This window comes from Sebastes fasciatus, chromosome 3 (assembly GCF_043250625.1).
Source record: "Sebastes fasciatus isolate fSebFas1 chromosome 3, fSebFas1.pri, whole genome shotgun sequence".
NCBI lineage: Eukaryota > Metazoa > Chordata > Actinopteri > Perciformes > Sebastidae > Sebastes > Sebastes fasciatus.
The window spans coordinates 38,499,694-38,526,641 of NC_133797.1; the positions used below are offsets into that span (position 1 = coordinate 38,499,694).

The following is a 26,948-nucleotide window of genomic DNA, read 5'->3' on the forward strand; positions in this document are numbered from 1 at the left end:
CTAGACCATGGGGAAAAAGTTGAATCATACACTTCTAGGGACTTTTACTTTGAAAAATAAAAAAAAATTTGAAAAAGTTTTATACTTCTGGTGAATATAATCCAATCAATCTTATTTCCATATATGTATTTTGTATATACAGTTCCCTTTAAAACCTTATTTTGAAAACCTGACAGTCACACGTGTATACTTCCACTAACTTCTCCAAGGACGTCTCTAGCTCTCCCGTCAGCTCCGTTCTCTTTATACATCCATGGTCAGCTCCATCAGGGCCGTTTGAATGCATTTAACATAAATGTCAGTATATGGGTGCTCTACAGTTGTAGCGTCGGCCCATATGACCACGGAGATGAGAGTGACGGCCAGCTTGACTGCACGATACCGCAATACGATAACGTTTCCTGTCTATGACAGAGTTAGCATGCAGCTTTAGCCGTGATGTCTAGCTCTGCTTTTCCTGCAATGTGTGAAACCCAAAGCGTTTTCATACTTTACTGGATGTGTAGTGTTCACCACTTTGGATTTAAAATGTGAGGGTGCGGGTCGTATCCACGCTGACCCTCCGCCGTTTTATACTTTTTCGTTTCTGTTCGCTGCTGCCAGCTGGTTTGTTTTGTTTGACGGATACGACGTCACAAACAGACTTCCTGATGTAGTCGTGTGCTTATTGGCCTCATGCAAACTCTGTATTTAGTCATTTCTGGTATGAAAACCTGCAAATAGGTTTTTTATTTTTATTAGAAATCTTATCCTGATTGTTCCTCTTCTCTGCTCTGTGTTTTTTCTTTTTTTTACCCCGCTGTTCAAACTGCTGTTCAGACTTTAGATAATTATGCTGGTTTTACAGGAATGTTTGAGATATATGAAAAAAAGTGAGTAAGATGAGACACAGAACAGGGTGTGTGTGTGTGTGTGTGTGTGTGTGTGTGTGTGTATGTTGTAAGTGCATGTTCAGCTCATAGTGAGTCATTCTGAGGGCGAATTAATTGTGTCTTTGTGTCTCCCCTCAGGTGAAAGGGATGACACCTCACACACACATAAACACAAACACACAGTGAATCAGGAAGGTGTGTCTGTCTGTCTGTGTGTGTGTGTGTGTGTGTGTGTGTGTGTGTGTGTGGGTGTGTGTGTGTGGGTGTGTGTGTCTGTGTGTGTGTGTGACTGCATCCCGTCTGCGTAAATGCATGTAAGCATCTGTGTGTGCTTCTGTGCTAAAACTGTGCCCTAACCACTGTGACCTCGCCACTGAGTGTGTGTGTGTGTCTTGTCAGGTGTGCGTCAAGCGTAGGCGGACCCACCGCACTGTTTACACACGACGCCACGGTGTGACCTCGAAGGTTGCCGGTGACCGTGATTGGCTGCCAGCTACCAGCTCATTAAGCCACTCACACGGGGACACCAGTGCCAGAGGACACACTCTCCATTTGTTTCACAACACACGGACACAGTCGCACACACTCGTCAGAGGGACACCGCAGGTATGGCAGGCAGCCACATGCACACACACACACACACAGACACACACACACACACATACACACACACCACAGTCCATCAGTAGCAGAGCGTCTGTCTGGCCTCGGTGACCTGGCTGAACTTTGGCTCACCCTCGTTGGTTCATTACACCACACAACCTCACACCTAGATGCCTTTTGGCTGGTGGACCAACTGCAGGGTCATGACTTACAGGAGGAGAAGAGAGAAGAAGAAGAATTGAAGAAGACGAATTGACGAAAAAGACAAATTGAAGAATAAGAACTGAAAAAGATGAAGAAGACTAATTGAAGTAGAGGAATTGAAGAAGATGAAGACAAATTGAAGTAGAAGAAGACTAATTGAAGACGATGAAAAAGACGAATTGAAGACGATGAAGGAGACAAATTGAAGAAGACAAAGAAGACAAAATTGAAAAAGAAGACGACGAATTGATGAAGAAGGTGAAATGCAGAAGAAGAACTGAAAAAGATGAAGTAGAGAAATTGAAGAAGACGAATTGAAGAAAATGAAGACAAATTTAAGTAGAAGAAGACGAATTGAAGACAATGAAAAAGACGAATTGAAGACGATGAAGCAGAGGAATTAAAGAAGATGAAGACGAATTGAAAAAGAAGACGACGAAATGACGAAGACAAAATGCAGAAGAAGAACTGAAAAAGACGTAGAAGACAAATTGAAGAAGAACTGAAAAAGAAGAATTAAAGAAGATGAAGAAGACGAATTGAAGAACTGAAAAAGACGAAGAAGACAAGTTGAAGAAGATGAATTGAATAAGAAGATGAATTGAAGAAGACGAATATAAGAAGACAAAGAAGAATTGAAAACAAAGAAGAAGAATTGAAGAATGAGAAGAAGTGAAGAAGGAAAAAATTAAAGGGAGATGGACATTTTTTGAGGAAGAAGAAAACGGGATACGTGAGTAATAAATAGCGGAGAATAGAAATACTCTAGTAAAGTGCAGTACTTGAGTAAATGTACTTCGTTACTCTCCATCAAGCTTCAAGAACAGTCTGGCTCACTCACTGCACTACTGTATTTACAACATCTAATGTGATTGATTGCACTTTTTCTGTCACATTGGATCCAAGTAACCAAAATAAATCATTTGAAATACATTTTTTCAAGTAATGAAATACCAAGTTGATGATATCTGGACTGTTTGTTGTTGTTTTTTGAACATTATGGACGGCAGGTTTGACACTGGTGTTGCACAAATTCACCTCTTCATCCAAACTCCTCATCTGTTGCTCAGAGACACTAATCTCTCCATCGTGTTCGAGGAACAAACATCCCGTCCCTTATTTGCTTTAAAACAGCATTGGATACAAATCTTATTCCTCTTCCTCCTTATTAATAGCTGTAACTTTAGTGTTTATCTTTGTGTTAGAGATCACCATTCAGATTTCTGTTGGTGAATACTTCACTGTGACTCAGAACTACAGCCTCTGGCATGACTTGTGATGCTGTAAAAATAGTTACAGTACAATTACAGCATTGAAAACTGTGACTTTTTTCATGTCCAACCAGCGTGATCTCATGGGAAGGCATATAAATAGCAAGCCACTTTTAAAGGGGACATATCGTGTTCATTTCCAGGTTCATACTTGTATTTTTGGGTTTCTACTAGAACATGTTTACATGCTTTAATTCTCATCCTGTCTGTCTGGATATACCTGTATTCGCCCTCTGTCTGAAACGCTCCGTTTTAGTGCCTGTCTCTTTAAAAAGCCCAGTCTGCTCTGATTGGCTTTAGAGAAAAATATGGTGCACTTTGCAGAGGTGGTTTTCAAGCTGTTGGCGGTATACAGTATACTAATGAGGATGCATGTGACATAGGAAGGGGAGCCAGATCTGATTGGCTTGTTGAATCACATGTTTTCTGATCCAGGCAGCTCACAAAAAACTGACTGGGTTGTCTTATTTCACAGTTTGAGGTTTGGTAGGAACTCCAGATACCCAGATGTTATTTGCACAAACTCTGAGAAAATGAGTTTGACGCACGGTCGCAGTTTTAAACATGTGGTTAACTAGTGAATTAAAAAAAAACTACTTGGTTAGGTTTAGGAAAAGATCACAATTTGGGTTAAAATAAGTACGTTTGTTATGTAAATTAAGCTACATACGCAAGTTAAGTAGTCAACATAAATAAGTCAACAGTCGACTTTTGGTTTCACACAGGACACAAACAGCGGCCTCCGGGTTTTTTGACCTGTCCATCCACCCCGTCCTCCTCCCTACGCAGACTTTCTCTGTCTTTATACCAGGGGTTTTCAACCTTTTTGGGGCCAGGGACCCTTTAAAGGGGAGAAAATGTTCGAAGGACCTCCTCATAATCGTAACACCGATTAAGCATAATGCTTACTACCAATTAGATGCCGTTGGAACTATTTGTATTATAAAACCTTTCAACCGAAATACTTTAGAGTCATGTTAACACCACTTTGTTTTGTCCTGATATTCCAGGTGCTTTGTAATCAGATGTCGCTTTAGCTTGGCCGGCTTCATGACTTCAGTCGCCGGCACCTGTAAGCTTATTCTATTGGTGCTAATGGTCCCCATCGATATGTACTTTTTAATGATACCACGGACCTCTCTTTGTAAATCACTGCTTTATACTACGTCACCTGACTTCTGGAGCACTTTCTCTGAACGTCTAATATTGCCGCAGCGTGAAATGACATGAGAATTTGGCGTGTTATTCGTAACGCCATTTGGTGATACCAGGTTGATCCATCCCTTCAAACTATCCCTTCAAACTATCCAGGCAGTCTGAAAGTGTGTTTATGTACCTCGAGGCCTGGTAAAGTACACGCCGAGTCATCATTCTTAAAGAAGAGAATTTGCTGACTGAATTAGCTTTGCAGGGGAAACCCCGTTACACAACAGAATGACATTTAAAGGGCCTCTTCTTTCTTAATATATCTTTCAGGCAGGCCTCTGTCTTATGCTCGCTACTCTTTCATATACTTTATAGCCTTTTTATAGACTCTTTTATTAGCCTCATTACCATTACTTCTGTCCCTGCTGTCTTTCTTGCTGTGATGTTTCATCTCCCTCCACCTCCTTCCCCTAACTGGGCCTTCTCCCTCTCTTTCTGCCTCTCCGTCGTTCATCTTCTGTCCATTCCTGGACTGAAACCCCCCCCTCCTCCCTCGTCTCTCTTTCAACATACGATACTTCTCTGTTGACGTGTCCGACGGCGAGTTCCTATAGCAACCAGACATTTCTGCTGACCCCTGCCTTGCTTTGCGTGACAGAGCTGCAGGACGTTCAGTCGCAGGTCAAAGACTAGCAGAGGAGACTACTGTAAGAGTGCACGTACACAGCTAAGCACACATGCACGCACACTTAACATGCACTCATATGCATGCATTTACTGTTAATGTTACCACTTAATCACACAGACACACATGCATGCACACAAGTAGACAGTGATAAACAAACTGAACATTCGTTGAACATTTTTATTTTTTATTAAAAATAACATTCATAACAGTAACAGTTGTACAACCAATAATTATAATCTGCAACAATAATTACACTTGAGAACTGGAGGATTTCATATCCTCCTTTTTTTTAAATAAGTTAAGAAATAAAGTTTTCTCCCCCCCCCCAGAAATAATTTTCTAAAAGCATTTCTACATACAGTGTTGGCTATAACTGGCTCACAGCGATCTCTAACAGCCAGGTCTTTAAGACTTGCTTTAATGTGGATATTCATAGCATTTTATCTAGGCAGGCATTTGGTTGTTATTCCATTTTGATCTGGCAGTAGTACAAAATGAGCAGGTTATCAATATGTTCCAGTTACATGAAGCTACAGTACACGGTAGAGCACGTAGTATGATCAGTGTATGGCTACTCCAGTGTTAGATACAGTTAGATTCAGACATTGTAGGATAACAGTAATGTTTGGCATTGAGGCCTGAGCTGCACTCTCCAGTTTCCAGTTATCGTCCCAGTGTAGAAATCCAGTTCTCCACATTTAGCCCCCCAATAATGACTTCTTAACCCAAGTCACAGTCAAGTTCTCCATTCGTGGACCAATCAGTAGTTCAGCTAGGAGTCACAAGTGTGTACGCAACCAATCAATGGCTGCAAACTGCAGGAAGAGACCACCAGTCTAGCGTCTGACAAGCTTCCCTCGATTTGTGGTTCCTACAAATCAAATCCAGTGTCTTAGTGTGACAAATATCCTCCGTCCCAAAGAGTTTATAAGATTGCACTTTTATTTCATCCAAAAAGCTGGACGCTCTGCGGGCAGCTCTGGAGCAGGACAGGTGACTTCCTCTGAAGCTGTCCGTTGAGGCCAGCAGCACTGTCTGTCCATCAACGTTAGCGTCCGTCCACAGCGTCAATCATCCCACATTCAGGAGTCCCACGTTTCTCGTCTCTCCATATTCCTTTGGTGCAATTTGTCTGGCTTTTGGTTAGCTTTACCATTTCCTGTCAGAGAAAAAGACAAAATCACAAGATAAATATGTTATTTTTCAATTAATGTCTACACATGAATAAATTAATCTTACAATTAGGGCTTTTAACGCAAATTAATTTCAACGCCACAAATTCCTTTAACGCATTAATGCAACTTGCAAAATTTTAGGTTGTAGGAGGCTTTGCTAAATTTTGGCGAGGAAAAACTGTCATAGTCATTTTCAAAGTGGTCCCTTGACCTCAACCTTTTAGATTTTAAAGCTAGACTGAAGATACTGGTAGACTATGGAACTAGAAAAAATCAAAGGAATCCATCGGTACCAACCATGTCATACTAGCTTGTCACAAAGGAGGCTAAATAACGCTCCAAACTTGACAGGAAAAACGGTCATGGCCATTTTCAAAGGGGTCCCTTGACCTCTGACCTCAAGATATGTGAATGTAAATGGGTTCTATGGGTACCCACGAGTCTCCTCTTTACAGACATGCCCACTTTATGATAATCACGTGCAGTTTGGGGCAAGTTATAGTCAAGTCAGCACACTGACACACTGACAATCGGATCGGTACTCGGTATCGGCCAATACCCAAAGCCCAGGTATCGCTATCGGGGCTGAAAAAGTCGGATCGGTGCAACTCTAACAAATTCACATATTCTTATTCTGGCATTCAGCCTCACAGTTTAACAGCAGGAAGAAACGTATTTGTGAAGCTGCAGGTGGATCTAAGACTCCATCCATCCATCCATCTTCAACCGCTTATCCGGGATCGGGTCGCGGGGGCAACAGCTCCAGCAGGGGACCCCAAACTTCCCTTTCCCGGGCCACATTAACCAGCTCTGACTGGGGGATCCCGAGGCGTTCCCAGGCCAGAGTAGAGATATAATCTCTCCACCTAGTCCTGGGTCTTCCCCGTGGTCTCCTCCCAGCTGGTCGTGCCTGGAACACCTCCCAAGGGAGGCGCCCAGGCCTGATATAAGACTCAGTTTACTATTTCATTGATATCTAAGAATATCAGTCTGGTAGAGGGGGAAAATACCCTGGCAGTCGTCTTGAGCGGTGCTTAGCACAGGATGCAGCGACGGTGCAAAATAGACCGCGGATTAGGAGGACAATGCCGGATGAAATAGGCGGCCAATGGCAGGCTGATACCCACAGACTACATCCAGTGAGTCAGACTAAGAGAACAGTGACTTTAATCAGCGGTTGATTCATTTTTTATGATTTTCATAATGAAGAAATTATTTTTTTCTCATTCTCTCACCTGCAGCTCTACATGATCATGGCTCTGATGGCTGCTTTGCTGATGCGTTTGCGGTGTTTCCTCCTGCGGCGAGGCGAAGCTGGACGGAACGGGGCCAGGCGGGCCGCGGGCGAGATGGGAGCCGCAGTAGAGAGGGCTGGAAGAAACCAGAAGAGAAGGTAGAGGACACAAAGTTAACGCAGAGTCTTTCATCTTTACATCTTTCCCTATATGTACATTGAAATGTGATAAGTGTTGTCATGTGAGACAGATTAGCAAAAAAATAATAATAAGACTGTCCTCAGGAAACTCACAACAAAAACAGCTAAAAGCAGCAGCAGCGCAGGAGGAAGTGTGACACTAAAGCATCTGACTTAGACACAGGAGGTTTGTGTCCCACTGCATAGCAACAGTCAATATTGATCATGAAAGCAGTTCATCTTAAGGACTCGATACTGTTACTGGAGGACCATAAACAAACAACAAAAACACAGAGCAGGATAGAAGAACGCTAGATAGAAGGAATAGCTCCTGTAGTGGCTCTGACTGCACTCTGAAGGGCAGCTGATAACCTTGAAGTCTGCATAATGAAGCCCTGCAGGTTTGAGTCAAACATGGAGCAGTGGGAAGTCTCAGCTCTCGGGGGGCCGAGGAAGAATAGCAGGACACATGTGGCCATGATGTTTAGTCATGCGTGTACGGTGGGCTGCTTCCTGTCTGGGAAACTCGCCCATTGATTCTCTCATATATTAAAAGCTCAAATAGGAGACATGTCTCTAACACAGAGACAGTACACACATGACATACACATAGCAGTGGTCACCACCCCCGCCCCCCACTGTCTCGCATATAACATATTATATACTATATTATTCTAAGTATTTGTTAGTGATTAACAAATGATTTGTGGCTCAGAGGGTAGAGCAGGTCGTCCACCAATCGGAGGGTCGGTGGTTTGATCCCTGGCTCCTCCAGTCACATGTCGAAGTGTCCTTGAGCAAGATACTGAACCCCAAATTGCTCCCGAAGGCTGTGCCATCAGTGTCTGAATGTGTGAATGGGAATGCTGACATGTAGTGTAAAGCGCTTTGAGATAGGGACCGACCCTCGTTCACCGATTAATAACCATTAACCGACAAAGTTAGTGCGTCGCATTCAGCAGTGCGCAAGCTGCAGTGTATGAGCACAACAAACGAGTCCCCAGTTCACCCGTCTGGGAGAGTTAGCAGCCCAATGCTGCGTTTATTGTTCCGGACACATGCAGCCACTTTCCAAGTAAAAGTCTCCACCACACCATTTAGTTTAGCTGCAAGGTTGTCAGCTTTGTGTCTGCCTGGCGTAACGTTACTCTGTCTGTCAATTGATTAAAATATTTAATTGCAATTAATACCTTAAAGGGAGATTTGTCAAGTACTCAATACTCTTATCAACATGGGAGTGGGCAAATATGCTGTTTTATGCAAATTTATGTACCATTAACAACACAAAACAATGACAACTATTGTCCAGAAACCATCACAGCAAATATGATTACAAAAAGTTATTTTTATAAAACGGTCACTACATCCTGACAGTAGTGCATGAGACAGGTAATCTTAAAAAATGTGCCTCTGTGTCCTCCGGTGCTCCTAACGGCATCTGCAAGATTTCACAGACTGGAAGAAAACAACCAATCAGAGCCGATTTGGAGCCTTGCCGTCTCTGAGCAGCTGTCAATCACTCGTGAACTCCGACCAAACGGTCAAGCTAGGCAGCGCTGATCAAATATGAATCAATATTCTGTTACTGTAATGCCTATTTCTCTCCTCAGATGTGTTCAGAAGCATCTTGTAGTGTACTGTTTAGCTATAAAATGAGAAAGTTTGTGACCCGGCAGCCATGTTGAGATAATTCAAGGAAATACCAAACGCCGCCCACCAGCGGGAGTACAGCCAATAGGAACGCGCTCTCTCTCTGAAATGACCTGTGATTGGTCAAAGTCTCCTGTCACGGGCTAGATTTTCTAAAGCCTGAAAACAGAGCCATGAGGAGGTGCAGAAATCTAGTTTCTCTCAGAACTCTTGAATTACAATAATCTGAAATGTTGTTATGGAAGCCCAATGATGCCAAAAATATACTGCCTACTGCAGGTTTAAGGAAAAATCACTGAGCTGCCTCTTTCATAACTTAAAGGTCCAATCTGTCATTTTTGGACCACCTGATATAAAAATATATTCAGCAAAAGTATCGTTTCATTTAGCAAAAGTAATCTTTCATTCACACTAACACACATTCTCACACAGCCGAGCGGTACCTGTTTTAAATGTGGTCGGCTTTGGTCTCTGCTGAGGATGATGTGGATGAAGATGAGTCTCCTTCTGTATCATCTCCAGAGCTTTCTGTCTCCTCTCCTCCTCCGTTAAATGACTGACCCCGCTGGTCAGTTCTGAGTCTTTTTCCTTCCTCTGATTGGCCAGCTCTGCCCCGGCCGAGTCCCCGCTATTAGCCGACCCGCTCTCCTCCCTCCCGGTCCCTCCTTTCTGACTGGTTGTTACAGTCTCAGTCTGTGTGTGTTTTGTGACCTCTGTGATTTTTTGGCTGGTCACTGAGTCTTTCTGATGGGTGCTCATAGGAGGGGTGGGCTTTGGCTGGGTTGGGCTGTCAGGCGGAGAGGCGCTGTCTGATTGGGGAGTGTTGAGCAGATGTTGTGTCCTCAGCTCTTGGTCCTGCTGTGGATAACGCGGCTGATGATGAAACTGATACTGCTGCTGAAACTGCTGTCTTTGCTGATGCTGCAGCAACTGCTGCTGCCTCTGCATGTGATCAGGATGTTGCACTTCCCCACCGCTGTTTGCTACATGCACGCCGCTCTCCTCCCTGCTCCCGTCATTCCCGCTCCCGTGCCCGACCTGCGGTGTACCTCCCATGACGCTATGCTCCGCCCTTGCTTCAGACGGCCAGCCGCTGACCGGCCCGAGCACCCCGGCGATCGGCTGGTGCACCCTGGGCTGCGTCCAGTGCACCAGCTGGGTGTAGCTGCCCTGCTGCCACTGCCTCGCCACCGGCTCACGCTCCTCGGGGTGGTAGCGCTGCTGGTTGTGCTTCAGGTCGTCGTGGCGATGGAGGTCGGCCTTGGAAGCGTGAGTCTTTGGCGGAGCCGGGTGGACGGCCCGGGGGAGGGGCAGGGGAAGGTGGGAGGATGGGGGTGGCTGCTGAGGTGGAGGTGGAGGCGGGTTGGGGTTGCTCTGAATTGGGGAGCGAGGGATGGGAACAGACGAGGAGGAAGAGGAGGGAGGCTGGCACCTGCAGCTGACGTGGTCATCCACTGAGATGATGGCCTTGTCGTAGTGGGCTTTCCTGTTGATGTACTGGATCTTTATCACCTGAACAAGCAGAAAGAACAAAAGCATAAGCACACAAAATCTGACTTCCTGTTGGGTTGAATTTACAGACGTCTCTTTCCCAATGTAAGTCTATGGGGAAAAGCCTTTTTGGGCCCAATGGCATCACGTGACGGACACAGAAGTTGTCGTACCGCCGTTTGGCCACAAAGTGTGGCGCTCTTCCTGGGGGCTTGTTCCAGACATGATGAAATACCCGCAGAAACCATGCAAACTATAATCAATGATGATTGTTTTGTTTCACTTCACTGAACATACTGTTGCCGTGCATGTTGCAACAAGCAGCAGAGCAATCTGATTGGTTGTTTTATGCCAAGTCTTCTACTGTGTAATTTTCTGATGAAAGACGTTGGAGTACTTGTTCTCAAAGTTACATCATGTAAAGAATCAGGTTCTGCATATTCACTTGCAACGCCTGCCCAAGTGTGCAGATCATCCCTCGAAGCAATCGTATTAAAAACACAGAGCTCATTGAAGCTTTTGAGCTTTTGTGCTCAGAAACAACCCCCGGAGTTTTAAAACAAAAAAAGGGTCAGCAGCGGTTTTTAAACGTCACCGTTTTACGGGCTTGAGGACGCCGGAGTAGTGTGGACGCTAGGCATAAACGTGATGCGTTTTAAAATGAAAACATATTAGTGTCGATGTAACCTAAAGCTCCTTCATGGCAGCTGTGTGTGCATCGGGTACCTGCAGGTATCTGCTGGAGGTGACGGTGGGGACACACTGCAGCACCCTGGTGTTGCAGCAGCCCGAACATCGCTGCACCTCCACGCACGGCGGCCACAACATGAAGTTGGCGTTGCTGCGGTCCAGCATGGACCTCGTCACCTCCATCACCTCCGTCCGAATTTTACACGCCGCCTGCTGGGCCGGCTGCGCCTCCACTGGAAGGGGAGGAGAGGAGAGGGAGACGAGAATAAGAGACAGGGAGTTTGGTCGGAATGACAAGAAGTGTTGAAAGACAGATGGCAGAAGCGGACGGATAGAAAAAGACACAGGAAGGGACACAAATAGATGCAGAAACCTACCAAGACTTCTAGTGTATCGGCCACGGGTGTGGTTTGTGAGAATATCATGCTCGTCTTCTTCCTCTTCTGCAGACAAAAAGAGGAGGAGGGGAGATTAGAAGGGAGAGGGACAAAAACACAAATACAGAGTCAATAAAGTCAACTTTTATCTGAAACAGGGCAGCACTTCTACAAGCAATGACAGAAATGTGTAAAGCCTGTGAGGCTGCTGGGGCAGTTTTTAGCAAAGCTCATTGTTCACTGCACAAAGGAAGCCATTTTTTTCTCCTCCCACTAAAACAATTAGGCTATTTTCTGCCGCAATTTGTCCCGGCGCTGTCAAGAATACTGTTGAGGAGAGATATGAGATGTTAAATATAGCTCATGTGTGACTTTGTGAGTGTGCGCGTTTGCACTCTTACATATGTTGTTATTTCATACGGTTGCCCCGTAGTCCTAATTATATCCCTGGTGCAGATTGCTTTTGGTCACCGTGTGTGTGTGTGTGTGTGTGTGTGTGTGTGTGTGTTATTCGGTTGCCTATTGGCCCTAATTAACTGCCTGGTGCAGAAAGACAACGGTTTCTTATTGTTCTCAGAAGCTACTTTCTAATTTCATCTGAGCATTGATCTGTGCCAACATGTTTTGTGAGACTCCTTCCTTCCTCTTTCGTGTATTAACATGTGACCCATTTAATTCTGTTAAAGTATCAGTCCAGTGAATCTTTTCAAACGAGTGTTATAAAACACAATGCAGGGCTGCAGGGGAGATGACAGAATTGCAAAAACAAAAGTTATCTCAAGTAGAGGAAGCTACAAATTAACTACAGATGAAGTTCAATTTCTGATGACAAGCAACAAAATGTGACCACGAACAGAACGCTAATGATGACAACACACGGATCCATCATATAAATCATTCATCTGCTGCCTCGACTCAGACCCTTCATAAACTTGCACCGAAACTAAAAAACAAAAAGTTTCTTGATTAAAAAAACTTCAGTGTGAGTCACTTCCTCGTGGCCTGTTTCTGAGGATCCTTCCCTCTGTTGGTTCCTCTCTGTGGTCGCTGTTATGTCACCGTGTGATTTATGCATATGGAGTGATCAAAGGGGCTGTCTATTAATATATGTATGTGTGACTTGGTTCTTCTGAGGGATAAGATTAATGAATTTTTTAATCAAGCTGCCAAGCTAGTTGTGCAGGCGTCTGACTGTTTGTTTGGACTCTGTTTTGGGGGTGGAGGCGTAGAGAGAGGGGGGGGGGTCTGTTTCTGTCACACACATCCATATTTCAAAACTTGGAGAGGAATTCAGAGCAGGAGAACAATGCAGTGACCTTGTGAGCTGGAAGTTTCTCTCTCTCTCCGTCTCCGTTTGTCCGAAACACACCGAGGTCACAGCTACGCTCTCTCTCTGTCTCTCTCTGAGGGCTGGCCCGACACTAAAAGATTTTTCAAATCTTACCAGATGTTGAAAATGTTAGAGACTCCACACATAACAACATTTTGTTCCTGTAGTGTGTGGAGAGCAACGATTTGGTCAAAACAGCAGCACACACTAAGAAAGAAATCTTGCAAAATCTCTCGTGATCAAACGTGACTTTAGTGTAAACAAACATGTCGGACGACGGGCAGGAAGAATTAGCGATGTTAGTTTTTACTTTGTACTAAAAATTGACGAAGGATGGATGAAGTCATGGAGACACGTTAAATAAACATTTGTGTTGTTGCCACAAATCAATAAATTGGTCCTCCATTTCTGAGCTCCATCTTACTACTACTTTATGCTTCACGTTTAGCACTATTGGCTATCGTTCTTTCCCACGTGACGGCGTCATCGGCTGTCTTCGGGGTTCCCCGCACACACAACAGGAGATCCCATCGTAAATACTGAACATGTTTAATATTTATGATACCTCACACCACAGGAATATCTGGAGAGATAATCTTTAGAACCATCAAACGATCAGGGCTTTACTGACAATGGTCGGGAGGAATCAGGCCCAAAATCAGCTTGATTCTCGTGTAGAGTGTACCCGGCATTATAAAGCTGCTTCATCATTCTTGCTGCTGTCTCGGGTAAATATTGCCTTAACATGGTCCCTGGCTGCTGATGCTCTCCCTTGCTGCATTCCTATCTCTTCAGGCCTCTGTAGACGCTTCCCTCCTCCACGTCTTTGTTATTAGTATGTGTGTGTGTCTGTGTATGTGTGTGTCTCTGTGTGTGTGTATGTCTGTGTGTGGTCATTAGTACCTATTGCGTTGGTCTCCAGCTGCAGCAGTAGCTTCAGGTCGTCCACAGAGGAGATGGGAGAGTTCCTCACCAGGTCGACCAGCGACGAAGGCAGAGGATCACCCTGTGGAGACACATCAACAAACAGTTGATGCATTTTATATACCAATTACAGAGCATTACTTTTCGTACAGTGTATGAGAACAGCCTGAAAGGAGACATATTGTGCTCATTTCCAGGTTCATACTTGTATTTTGGGTTTCTACTAGAACATGTTTACATGCTTTAATGTTCTCTTTAAAAAGCCCAGTGTGCTCTGATTGGCTTGAGAGAAAAATATGGTGCAAAGGCAGTTCTCAAGCTGTGGGCAGTATATTCTAATGAGACTGCATGTTACATAGGATCGTCCTATTTCACAGTTTGTGGGTTGGTAGGAACTCCAGATACCCAGATGGACGTGAACAAGCACTGAAAAAGTGAGTTTTTCATGATATGTCCCCTTTAAATCAGCATTTCTAGAACCAATACATCATAATGGACCGGCAGGGTCTAAGAAATGCACCATTGTGCACCATCTGTTGTTAGATGGGGCATTCAGGTGGTCCCCATCAATTAAAAAAAACTCCATTGTCACATTGTTTTTGTATTTGTGCTCAAATGCATTCACTGATATGCAAATATCTCTAATAGTTACATAAGCAGAATGATATTTTTATAAATCTTTGCAAGACTTGTTTTTACAAAGTTCATGTAATCCTGGAAAATCAAAAGAGAAAGTGTGAAGGGGGGAGCGAGACGGGCTGATGTATAATATCTCATCTCTCTCCAGTCAACACTTGCTCCAGTTTCACTGCCTCCTGCAGAGGAAGGAAATGATGGTTGTGATTGGTGTTTGTTGTTGCTGTTGTCACTCTCTCCCCTGTCTGTTTACCCACAAACACCGCAGTTGCTCCCGTTGTTAACACAGGAAACTAGCCTCTCTCTAGCACACCGTCATTCTCTCAGTTTAACATGTTTTAGCACCAGACATCAAGAAAAAGGTCAATATCTTGTGTTGAATCACAGATTAGGTCAAGCATTTATTGTGAAATCATCAATCAAAGAACATAAAAGTTAACTGTAAAATCAGTTATTAAATAAGAGGATAATTGATGAACTGTTAATGAAAGGCGTTGCAGGGATTCTTTACGGATCAAGTGTTTTGGTTTTAAGGAAGGACTCGTGTGGTTTCTTTATGGAGATCAGAGGCAGATTACTCAGCGTCCTGTAGTCTTTGGTTGGCTGTTAGTTGATACGATCTCAGAGCGGCTGGAACACCATTTAAAATAGCCACATGCCAGAAGGAGGCCAAAACAAATTAGGGTGTGTTGAGAATGTGAGAAGAAAATAGTTTTGGATAAAGGAGAGAAAAGTAAAAGCATTAATTTCCTTACTTCCATCAAGATACAACATGTAAGTGTTGATCTTACAGCTAGTCAGAGGAATTATATATTTAAAGGGTGGGTCCATTATTATTTAATGTTTTGAGGTTTTTATATCATTCTGTAGCTTCCCAGTGGCGTTCCTTATATAGTCAAATAAAAACATTAAAATTTGAATCAAATAATGTTTTAGCATCAAAATGTTATTTTCCCTTCAAGTCCTTGTAAAAACTTTTCCCACATCGTGACCTGACGTAGGTTTCTGCATGATGACGCTGCTACATGTACAGTATATATATACATCCTTATAGTCAGTGTATTAATACAGTAACTTAGATGGCGGTCGGCGTGCTCCCAGTTTGGAGAAGCAGACAGGAGGACCGGCAGGAAGCTAAGCTAATGTACTGCTGTGGACGCCACGTTAGTTCAGATCAGAAAGTCACACAATAACACAAACAGACTAACCGATCGATGCAGCGGTAGACCAGAAACTCCCGTGTTCTGAGAGGTTAAATTACTGTTTTTGTGAATGGAGTCTGGTGGCTTCGAAGACAGCGATATAACGGCTTCAGTTCACTGTAGATGCTCCCTTTGATTTTAATGGGAAATAAAGTGTGATGTGCCAACTCTATTACTGACATGATTTTTCCATTAAAATGATCAGGAGCATCAACAGTCTGATCACTTTCTGCATTCAAGTTTTATGATACCTGGATTGTTTGATTGAATATATAACTTTTTAATCAGTATTATGCAACAGAAAATGTATAATATTAGCCCAAACCAAACCTACTTTCTTGTAACACTCAAACTAGGTTTCTACTGCACTACTACCGTTATAATCTGAGGGGTAAAATCAAGCTATAAATGAGAGCGATTATACTGGACAACCGCGGCTCAGTTAATGTGATAACATGATGGAGATTAAAATGATGATCTGCAACACCTGCATTTAATCCTGCATCGGTTTCCCGGTAATCTCTAGTCACATGCCGTTAAACCACTGCAGAAGAAGAGGCTGCAATGAGATTAAATCATTCAAAAAGGGTCAGTCAAACGTCAACTGAACAAAAACAATGTGGAAAAAGAGATGCACATATGGCATTTATGTTTGTTCCATGTATTAATCTACAGTCTCGTCGTCGCTCCTCAAAGATTGAATGTTTTCGTCTGCTGCTATTTTTAGTCTCTCCGGTGGAGCGGAAACTTAAGTGGACGTTTAGTCACCTGCTTCACGCACTTTGTCGCATTTTGTATTTTGTATTAAATACGCATTGATTTCATCGGATGTGTACAAATTTGTATGCACTTCTGATACAGCTGCATTTCTTCGTCTTTACCAAGAATACCACACAGAGAGGTCGGGCGATATGACTACATACCATAGACTATAAGACGATGTAACCAATCAATAAACTGGTCTGACAATATAGGATTTACAGGAATGTCGTGGTGAAGTACACTGATTGATCTCTGAACACCAGAAAATGTACTTTACGAATATCGCAATATACAATTTCTTATACAGACACATAAGATTTTATCAAGATGTCAAATATATTAGTGTTGCCGTTCAAACTGATGGTACATGCAATCTTTATTTTTATATTTTATCTATAGAAATAGTTTTATTTATTAGGGGCTATCAACAACAAAGACCAAAGTTAATTGTCGTGTTTAATATTTATTTAAGTTAGTGAATCTGGAGTTTCGCCTTCTTCCTCTGACGCCACCCAACTAAACTCCTGTTTCCAGGATAATTGAAATGCTCGCTTGCGCTTTAGCTCATAAACTTTGTCTTTACCCGCCGCCATTTTCTCACGAGCGCCAGATCAGTACTGAGCATGTGCATCTCTCAACGGAGATGAGAAGGAAACGAGAGGGCTCACTCCTTAGCTACTTCCATCATCAGATCCGGGAAAAAACAATGTGTTTAATTATTTTTCTTTTTTGCAAGAAAGTGGTATTTTACTTGCCCCGGGTAAGAGGGCAATCCTTATTGTTGAGCCTTTTTATTATCATTTTATGTCTGTCTCTAAGTCAATTTTCCATCTAGTTCCCCTCTTCTCTGTATGTCTGCTTTGTGGGCGGCGGCGGCGGCGGCGGCGGCTCAGGACACCTGGATGACTTTCACGAGCCATTGGCTGACCTAGTTAAGCAAACACACACACACACACACACACACACACACACACACTCGCCCCCTCTTTTCCAGTTCACATACAGATGCTTAACCACTTAACTGTCCGCCCAATTTGTCCAGAGAGCCTCGCACACACACTCGCACACAGAGACAGTTTTCACTCAGCAACATGCTATCATTATCATGTGCAGAAACACACACATTAGAGAAATTAGAGAGTGGAGCACACAGACAGGAAGTAGTTCCTCAAAACAACAAACTGTTGGTTTAAAAAAAGGCCCAAGAACTGGACAACAAGCTAATAATAGTGGTTTAAGCAGAAGAGCTGAATCTCCCAGAATGGATCTGACATCAAGTTCCTTATTTGCCATCTGAACGTCTTTGCACGCCAAGTCCGTATTTTTCGTCTGAAATTGTGTCACGTTTATAAATAAATACAACCTCACGTTGTGTCAACCACATTAATACAGTAGTAGTCAAATTAATACAGTAGAAATGTTTGATTTTCAGCATGTATGTAGTCAGAGATGTCCTGAAGTCCAATATATCAGTCATTGTCAGGCATTATTTATTAAACATTCTTCTTCAACAACCCAAAAATCAAGGAATAAAGACATTTCCCTCACAATTAGTGGTATTTTCTTTTTAATTTTTAAGGAACATGTAATGTAGCGTTATTTAGTAGGGAAAAAAATGGATTCATCTATGTATCACGATATATACATATATATATAGATTTTGAAATTGATTCTTTAACGCCAGAATCAATATATTTGTTTCATTTGAGTCTATGCGGAGGTAGAAGGAAGTTAGCGCTTTTATTGTTGTAGTCTGAGTAACGTGATGTCATATCCGTTCTGTATTCGTCAACCAAAACAAACCACAACGAGCCAAAACGAAAAAGACTTCAGGACATCTCTGACTACATACGTGCTGAAAATTAAACATTTTTACTGGATTCACTTGGATATTTTCCAAAGTAAAAGTCCCTAGAAGTGTATAATTCAACTTTTCCCCATAGTCTAGTGTTAAAAAAGTTAACAACAATCACAATAAATTGTAATATCGAATGCAATACATATCGAGTCGGCACCCAAGTATCGTGATAGTATCGAATCGGGAGATAGGTGAATCGTCCCAGCCCTAGTATTTAGCCTCCTTCTCGACAAGCTAGTATGACACGGTTGGTACCAATGCATTCTTTAGGTTTTCTAGTTTCATATGATGCCAGTATCTTCACTCTAGCTTTAAAACCGACCATGCTGCAAACTAAAAATCCAAAGTTGCATTAATGTGTCAAAGAATTTAATGGCATTAAAACAAATTTGTGTTAACTTTGATGTTTTCCGTCTCTGTGAAGCTTGTAAATGTTTTTATGAAAAGTTTGGCATTTTTCATATCTTACACTGCGTGAGTTTGCGTAGCTATAAGCTCTTTAGGGTCGAGATTGTCTGGTAGGATGTCACGATCTACAAGCAGGTCACACACACACGCACGCTTGTGCAAAAACACACACAGCATGGGGCCTTGAAGGAAGCCTGGAAGGCAAAGAGATTGTAAGGAATGTTTGAGGAGAAAGGTGAATGTAATGGAATGTAATTATGTGGCCAGCTGACTCTCTCTCTCACACACACACACACACACACACACACACACACACACAGTCTTAAATATACAAACATGTTATCAAAGAGAGACGCAGACTCGAAAAGTAAACGCACACAAACTCTGAATGTGTGACGGGTGACTCACAATCACGCCGCGCTGTCACAACACGCACCTTCTTTTATCAGAGACATGGCAGAGGGCCAACACACTGTCGCATTAACGCGCTGCACACACACACACACACACACACACACACACCAGCAGAACAGATAGATTCCCACCCGGCTGCAGAGAGGAGGGTACAGATGATGGATGGAAAGACGACAGAGGAGAGGAGCAGACGGGAGGAAGTCTGAGGGCTGAGTGAGGAGTAACACCACCAAAAGGCTCTGAAACCCTCAGGGAGTTCTTCTATATAACGGCAATGTGAACGTCCACAACATGCAGACTGTGCATGAGTCTTTGATTTATCTTAATTCATGTCACCACGGCAACACATTTGACACATATTACATTGTGTTTCCACTAGGGCTGTTGCTATAACCACAATATTGCAATACCGCGCTATTGACGAGCCAAGGACCAAGCAACCGCTGTGTTCACGTTTTTTCTTTTTAAATTCTTTGCGATGGGAGCGCTGTGTATTTATGCTATAAACTCCAGCAGCGTGACGAGCCGCTGAGTGTCTATTCAGCGCTGACCGCTGCACGTTTGGTGTTTTTTTTCTGGTTGAGAGTTGAAAACATGCTGCGCTCGTCACTGTCACGTTTTACCCGGACGTCCAATCACAACGGAGGAGGGACAAAGACCAACCGTCACTACAAGTCTTGAACAACAACGGAGGAGAAATGAATACAGATAGACCGGTGGGTCCGTCCTCTCTCCATACGAGCTTCAGCCTTCATAGCGACCAGACGCAACCAAAGCGTTGCAGCTGAAAAAAAATGCTGTGCATCGTTGCCCTTCTGTGTTCTGCATTTAACAATAAGCAAGTATTTCATTAGTTTTAAAACTAAAAAAACTAAAGCCTAACAATAAAGCGACAGCACCAATCTCCACTTCTACAGCCCTGATTCTAACAAACCTTTTTTACATCTGTAACATTTTCATCTAGTGATTTTGTTATTTTCTATCCTTTTTTAGAAAAATAAGTAACTGTGATCCACAATCCATATGACTTTCTTCATTATTATTCCTCATTATCATCATTTCAAACTGTCCACTGGACTCTGAATAGATTTTTCCTCTGATACTGCACCACACGGAGCTTACTAACAAATACTCTTATGCACCACTGCGCTTTTCTATCTGTCACACATGCACACACACACACACAGAAACACAAGCACATATGTCCACTAACACTTACGCAGCTACACCCGGCCATGCACCCAGATGTGTGCACACACACAAGGACACACACACTGCTACACAAAGTCTGTGAAATCCCCGGCTCGGCAGATTAGTTGTTGTTCTTATGTAAAATGGATCAAACCGGTCGGCGGCACATCATCCAAACTGACCCGCACAGACAATAGTCAGACTACAACCTGCTCACCAATCAGCTGTGTGTGTGTGTGTGTGTATGTGTGTGTGTGTGTGTGTGTGTTATAGTGTGTGTTGATGTAACATTTGAACAGCAGATGATGAAACCGTTGAGGTCTGACCTCATGTGTGAGTGCTTTTGTGTGTTTGTATCTGTCTCCAGATCTGTTTAAATGGATTTAAAAATGAACTGTGTGTGTGTGTGTGTGACTGTGTGTGTGTGTATGTGTGTGTGTGTGTGTGTGTACGTGTGAGTGTGTGAGAGAGTGAGTATGTGTGTTAACACGTTGTATAAGCAGTAAGGTTTGATTGGATTGCTCATAGACGCAGCAGCTGCACAGTAAATAATAAATTATGATCATGTTTTCTGGATTATGTCAACCTCAGTGAACCTGTAGTGACATTACTGAATAATCTGTGTGTGAGCGTGACTGTGCAAACCTTTCCACAGACAGATGTGGCAGAAGTAAGACGTCAAAGATGTCTTCATTTTTTCCGTCACTGGACTAGACATCGTGTGACAAGAAGAAGATTAGAGTCTCAGGTCACATGACAGCTCAGCGTTATTTTAAACAAAGACTATAGAAGCAAAGAGACGAAACTCCAGTGTGTTTATTAACAGCTGCTGCCGCCATTTTGGACTGATAACGCTTATTATATTTATATTATTTTATTGTTCAACACAGGTCATTTCATTAGAATATGAGAATAAAAATGATTACGTTTTACTTTTGTACGGCACTTTGTAGGCGGATGTATTACCGGCGTCCGGTAGTCACTTTCAGTCCAAAGTGGCGGAAGCATAGCTCTGCTGCTGGGCGCTGATCGATTGACTTTCACTTCTTGGCAATATACGTTCTTTGTTTTAAATAAAAACATCTGTCCAAAAGATGTTCGGGCTACAGTAAGCTGCAGTTTAACTCATCGTGCACATGAAGTCGAGCATGCTAGAGTCTCCGTGATTAATAACCTGTAGGTTTCAGGAACACACATTTAACTCCAACAACAGCCGGTTTCCAGCCAACGTGCCCTTGTTCAAGGCACTGAGCTTCTGCCTTCTGCAGCTCAATGTGCTACACTACAGAGTGTTTGTACCATCTTGTGTGAAATGTAACTGTCTGAATGTCAACGAGTTCTCCGATCATCAGTTCCACCATCTTCAGGATGTGGAGCCTTTGAGACGCTGTGAGTCACTTATCCTCTGACAACGGTTCGTATGATATCTTACAAAAAGTTATTCCTCATTTTTCGTGCGTTTTCCTACGAACGTCCAGCAACACGTGTCAATTTCCGCTTGTTACATGCATACAGTCTTTTCAAAATAAACTTCTGTCTTCACAGGAATAGTTAGGTTTAGTAAAAGATTGTGGATTGAAGATGGTTTGGATTAAAATAACTACAGAAGTGGTGTAACTGAAGTACGGAAGTTACATGACAAACTGTGTGAAACTTGTGGTTTCACTAACAGGCCTAACGGGACTCTAACAGCGGTCTCCTGGGTGAAAGTCAGGTGTTTTTTGACCCATCCATCCACCCCGACCTCCTCAAGGCTGGTCTCATCCACCGCTCGTAGCTAAAAGTAATGCACTGTAATTTGTGTATATCCCACAAAATCAATTTGAGTGTAATTCATGTCCCGTGTGAAACCAGAACTCAACATTGATTTATTTGTCCGGTAAGTTTGTACTTAAGTAACGCCACTTACGGAGTTATTTTAACCCAAACCACGTTCTTTTCCTAAACCTAACTAAGTAGCTTTCTTGCCTAAACCTAACTAGTTTCCTGTGAAGACGGAAGTATTATTTTGAAAAGACTGTATGCATGTAACGAGTGGAAATTGACACATGTTGCTGGACATTTGTATGAAAATGAAGGAAAAAGGAGGATTAACTTTTTCGTAACATATCAGACGAACTGTTGTTTGAGGACTTTGTCACTCTTTATACTTCCTGGTTCAAGATTACGTGGATTTCATACAATACGATATATACGACTAACACTGCATTACTTTTCGTACTCACAAAGTGTGAGACACCACAGACCTCGGATCATATTTCATCTCTTACCAACAGACTGTTGGTTTCTTTGAGCCAGTAATTATCTTTATCTAGACTTAACTGTGTCGTGTTTGTTGCTGAATCTTAACCGTAGAGGTTGAAGGTCTGGCTGCTCTAATTGCTACGCAACACGCTGTATCATTGCTGGGTTTTACAGAGGTCATCTGACAGCTCGTCACCAACATGACAGACTAGTGTTGCAGATGGGACATGAACGAGCAGGACTTGTGAGACACTTTGCAACATCATGTCAAAAGTCGTGTCTTTTAAGAAAGATAACACTGTGGGTTACATGTGTGTCTAGATGAGGTGTAAGTGGATAAGCATCATTGGCACAGAGGAGAACCAATGTAAATGCACATAACAATTATATTATTTGAGCCACATGAACAGAGTAATGTGCAGACTTTTTTCTTTTCTAATGTTGATTTGATCACCTGAAAGTTTCCATTTGCTGGCTGCAAGCTAAAGAAACAAGTGTCTGGTGGAAACATGAAGGTGCGCTGAAAGAATAGATCCCAGAGAAAATCAGTCAGTGGTGGAGTGACAACAGGACCTCAGTGTGGTGTGATGTACTGGTGTGACAGCCAAGGCCCTGCCTCCCCCTCTCTCCCTCCTCTATATATGACTCTTCAGGAGAATCACTGTGATGAAACGTGAAAAGGAACCGCAGAGAGAAACCGATCCGTCATTCGGCACAAGCTGCAGAGTCACAGAGAGAAAACTGGATAGACTGACGTACACGCTGTCACACACACACACACACACACACACACACACACGTTGTCTTTTGCCCTGCAGTTAAACTGTTACACCAAACCAACCCACCCCACGGGGGGAGGGGAGGGGGGATGGCGTGCGTCAAATGCTCCTTACGAGTGAAGGAAGTTCTCCATCGTCCCATGACTGTCATGGTCTGTGTGACGTATCTGAGTCAGAACATGAACTTCCAACCTGTTTGTCCTGTTGTTCTGTTCTTTGGAAATCGATCTCATTATTGCCAGTAAAAGATCAGCGAAAGAGATCAACAACATCTCCATCAGTTGAACTTCATGGTTCATAGTAGGGCAGTCCTCTACCAGAGAAATTCTTAGGCAACTGACACTCATAGGATTTTGTCGACTAAGCGATTTAATCGACTGTAAAACTGAGTTTCTCCACAAAGAATCACACAAAAGCATCACTTGAAATCTGGTGTTTACCAGAGATGTGCTCAGAAGTTTCTTGGAAATTGGAAAATCAGCATGAAAACGGCACCAAAAAACGACTAATTGACTAAAGAAATCTTCATCAACTTAAGACCAAAACCACCAATTAGTCGACTAATCAAAGTATCTATTCTAGTTTTCTCTTTCAGTCTGTCTCTCACACTGAAATCTTCCCTCCAACTTGTCCAGGGATGTCGTGGAGGCTCAGCACTCATTATTAGAGAGCTGACAGAGATTTATTGGAGGCTGCAGATCAAAATTGACATGTTGTGTCTTCACATAGGGTCATAAGAGAGGTAAAAGAGCATATCCAAGATCCAACAGTTTCTTTCCCTTGGCCACACGGACACTGAACAAACAATACATCTGTGCAATACTAATACACTGAATGTAAAATACATTTGTCTGTGCAATATCGTTGATGCAATATACACCTCATGTGCAATTACCTCTGTTTACATTACATCTATTTTTATATTTTATACTTCTAGTGTAACACTTCTGTTTATATGTATTTATTACATCTACTTTATCTGTTTTTATTTGCTTTATAACTGTGTGTGTTTTACCTGTTATATGTTTTATCTACCTCGTTTAGTCTTGTCAAGTATTTGTTTTAAAGCACTGACCAGAAGTGGCAATCTCGTTGTATTTAATACAATGACAATAAAGCTTTCTATTCTATTCTATATAAATGTGTTTCCCCTGATAGTGAACTATTAACCTTGGCACCACATTTTATCCACCACTACATCATAAAGCTTTTATCCTAGAATCAATATTTCATTGCCTGTCATTGAGTACAACCATGCCTTTAAACCATGCCTGTTAGTTTCCCCTCACCGACTAGAGGTCATATGTGTTTGCTGGTCTTACCTCAGCGCTGCCGAGCCTCAGACGAGCTGCAGAGAGAGCAGCCAGCAGCAGCAGAAGGACCCAGGACCTCATGTTGCCGCCCAGCCTGAGGAGCCGCAAGCGACCGGCTGGGCATTGAGCAGCTCGGTGTCCAATCCCCCCCTCCGGCTGCACCGAGAGCCTCGTCCCGGTGTCGTCGTGCGAGTCAACGCACTGTGAAATATCCCCAAATGTGTCACCGCCTTTAAGCGCGTCTTGTCCGAGTGTTTGCTCACTGGTGACTCACTGCGCAGGCTAGACGTCTGACTGTGTCCAGGAAAGAAACTCTCTCAATAGGAGAGACGTCAACGGTGGGACAGGTGCGTAATGCAGAATACAGCCATGCAATTATCTCAAGTCTGCAGCGTCCCAATAAGCCTCTGCTATTACTCCAAGAATGTCTCCAAATGTGTGATTTAAAAAAAATTATTATAATAATAATTCATCAACATGTGTCAAAGTGCTCCATGCATCCACTTTACTCCAGGAGTCGCAGTAGAATATATCACTAATGCAGCATTCTCCTCACATCTCCAATCTAGTCCGTGCGTAAAAGTTGGTTCACCTTGGAACGGAACGGCGCGCTTGTGCGTAATTCTCTGTCTGGACGCTCCGCTGCAAAACTCTCTCGATTCACTGGACTGTAAGTATAACCTGTCCGTCTTATTTAAGAGCGTGTCTCTTATAGGTAGGTAGCTCCTCCCTGTATGTCTCACTGTTCACTGCTCTCCGGTTCTTCTGCTTCTGCTTCTCACTCTCTGGTTGCGTTTTGAACGGTGAGCAGCTTTTTATCCACACATAAACAGAGCCTCCCCTCCTGAAGTTTCACACATCAAGTCACACGGAGAAAAGCCCAAGCATACCGGAAACGGGACGATATTTGCTTTCAAAATAAGAGAGTAGATTGGAATTTGCATGGATATGTTGTGAAAATGGGTCTTAGTCACAGTAGCAAACACATTCAAGTTCAAGTTCAAGTTTATTGTCATTTTTCCACATACAATGTACACGGTTAAAACGAAATGTCGTTGACCAAGGTGCAAAGACAGACTTACAAAAACAATCACAAACATAGAACGTAACACAGTGAACAAAGTGCGATGGTGCAGCACAATCAAAAGTGGACGACAGGATATTAACAGAGTAAAAGCAGAATAAAAGCCATCAGGTCTTTAAAAGTGCTATATATAAAAACCCAATGACTCTCCAGTAGTTCTCCTTGTATAAATACCTAATAAATAAATAACACTAAATTAAAACAGCACCAACAACAGTGATAAACGATTCCACACAAGACAAAATAAGAGAATAGATTGGAATTTGCATGAACATGTTGTGAAAGTGAGTCTCTGTCGCAGTAAGCAAACACATTAAATGTGTATGAGAGAAACGAGTATGGTGATTACACCAGACTGACATCACTTCAAGTGATTTATAGAATATAAAAAGTACTGTTGGCTTAATGACAATAAAAATGGATTAATTCAAAAGATATATGTTTCATTAAAACGGACTCCAAAGATAATATAAAACTATGTAAATTGGAAATGAAACCAAAAGAAAACATTCACTCTCTGCTTCTCAGAGATTATTTTCACTTTATATATCTCTGTAATCATAAAGACACTGACAATGTGGCCCGCAAGTGATTTAAAGTTTTACTTTGAAAGTTCCTTACAGGAAGTCTACATTCTCATGTGGCTGACTTGACTCTGGTCCTTATATTTGTGCCCCTGTTCCTCTCCTCTCGAAGGCAGGACTCACCACCTCCTTATTAGGAGCAAGGAGACCTGAGCGCCCATGGGTGCTCTTAAAGGGAAAGTTTGATTAATCCTATCTGCGTTATAATAACCTGAAATATCATTTAATAAATTAAATGTTTATTTTTTTCAAGTAATCAGAGACATTGATGAAGTAAACAAACCTTTTCCATTAGCAGAAACATTAAACATTTAGATTTAGTTGAGTTTTTCTGTGAATTAAAGAACTTTATTTGAAGTTTGGTGATTTAAAATGGTGGGGTCATCCTTTTGTTTACGTTTGGATTATGGATTGCACCTTTAAAATCTGATGAGGTCACCGTAAATACACTGTTGACCAGCAACCCCGTCACCGGAAATAATGTTGGCGTTGTTTTGAAAAACACAGGATATGTTGAATGGCGACATTTCTGAACCAAAATATGTTCCATAAATACATTTCATATCAGCCACGTATCACGCTAGCAGAAACACAAAGCGACGTGGTTAACGTTGTGAAACGATTAGTTAGGGTTTATG

At 42.6% G+C, this 26,948-nt stretch overlaps 1 protein-coding gene across 1 annotated transcript; it reads right to left on the reverse strand.

Moving 5' to 3' along the window:
- Positions 1-4,951: 4,951 nt before the first annotated feature.
- Positions 4,952-25,429, reverse strand: pdgfba (platelet-derived growth factor beta polypeptide a). Its single transcript, XM_074630852.1, has 7 exons — positions 24,652-25,429; positions 13,815-13,917; positions 11,582-11,647; positions 11,241-11,437; positions 9,467-10,535; positions 7,195-7,330; positions 4,952-5,943 (listed from the first exon to the last, which is right to left on the reverse strand). The coding sequence occupies exons 1-6, from the start codon at positions 24,721-24,723 to the stop codon at positions 7,203-7,205; spliced, it is 1,635 nt and encodes a 544-aa protein (XP_074486953.1). The 5' UTR covers positions 24,724-25,429; the 3' UTR covers positions 4,952-5,943; positions 7,195-7,202.
- Between the last annotated feature and the right edge of the window lie 1,519 nt (positions 25,430-26,948).

Excerpts from the sequence above, each read along its gene's own strand:
- pdgfba (XM_074630852.1), bottom strand. The coding sequence starts at position 24,723 with ATGAGGTCCTGGGTCCTTCTGCTGCTGCTGGCTGCTCTCTCTGCAGCT. Across the intron at positions 11,648-13,814 it reads GCTGGAGACCAACGCAATAG|AAGAGGAAGAAGACGAGCAT; the intron begins GTACTAATGACC and ends TTTTGTCTGCAG. Across the intron at positions 7,331-9,466 it reads GCCGACCACATTTAAAACAG|CCCTCTCTACTGCGGCTCCC; the intron begins GTACCGCTCGGC and ends GGTTTCTTCCAG.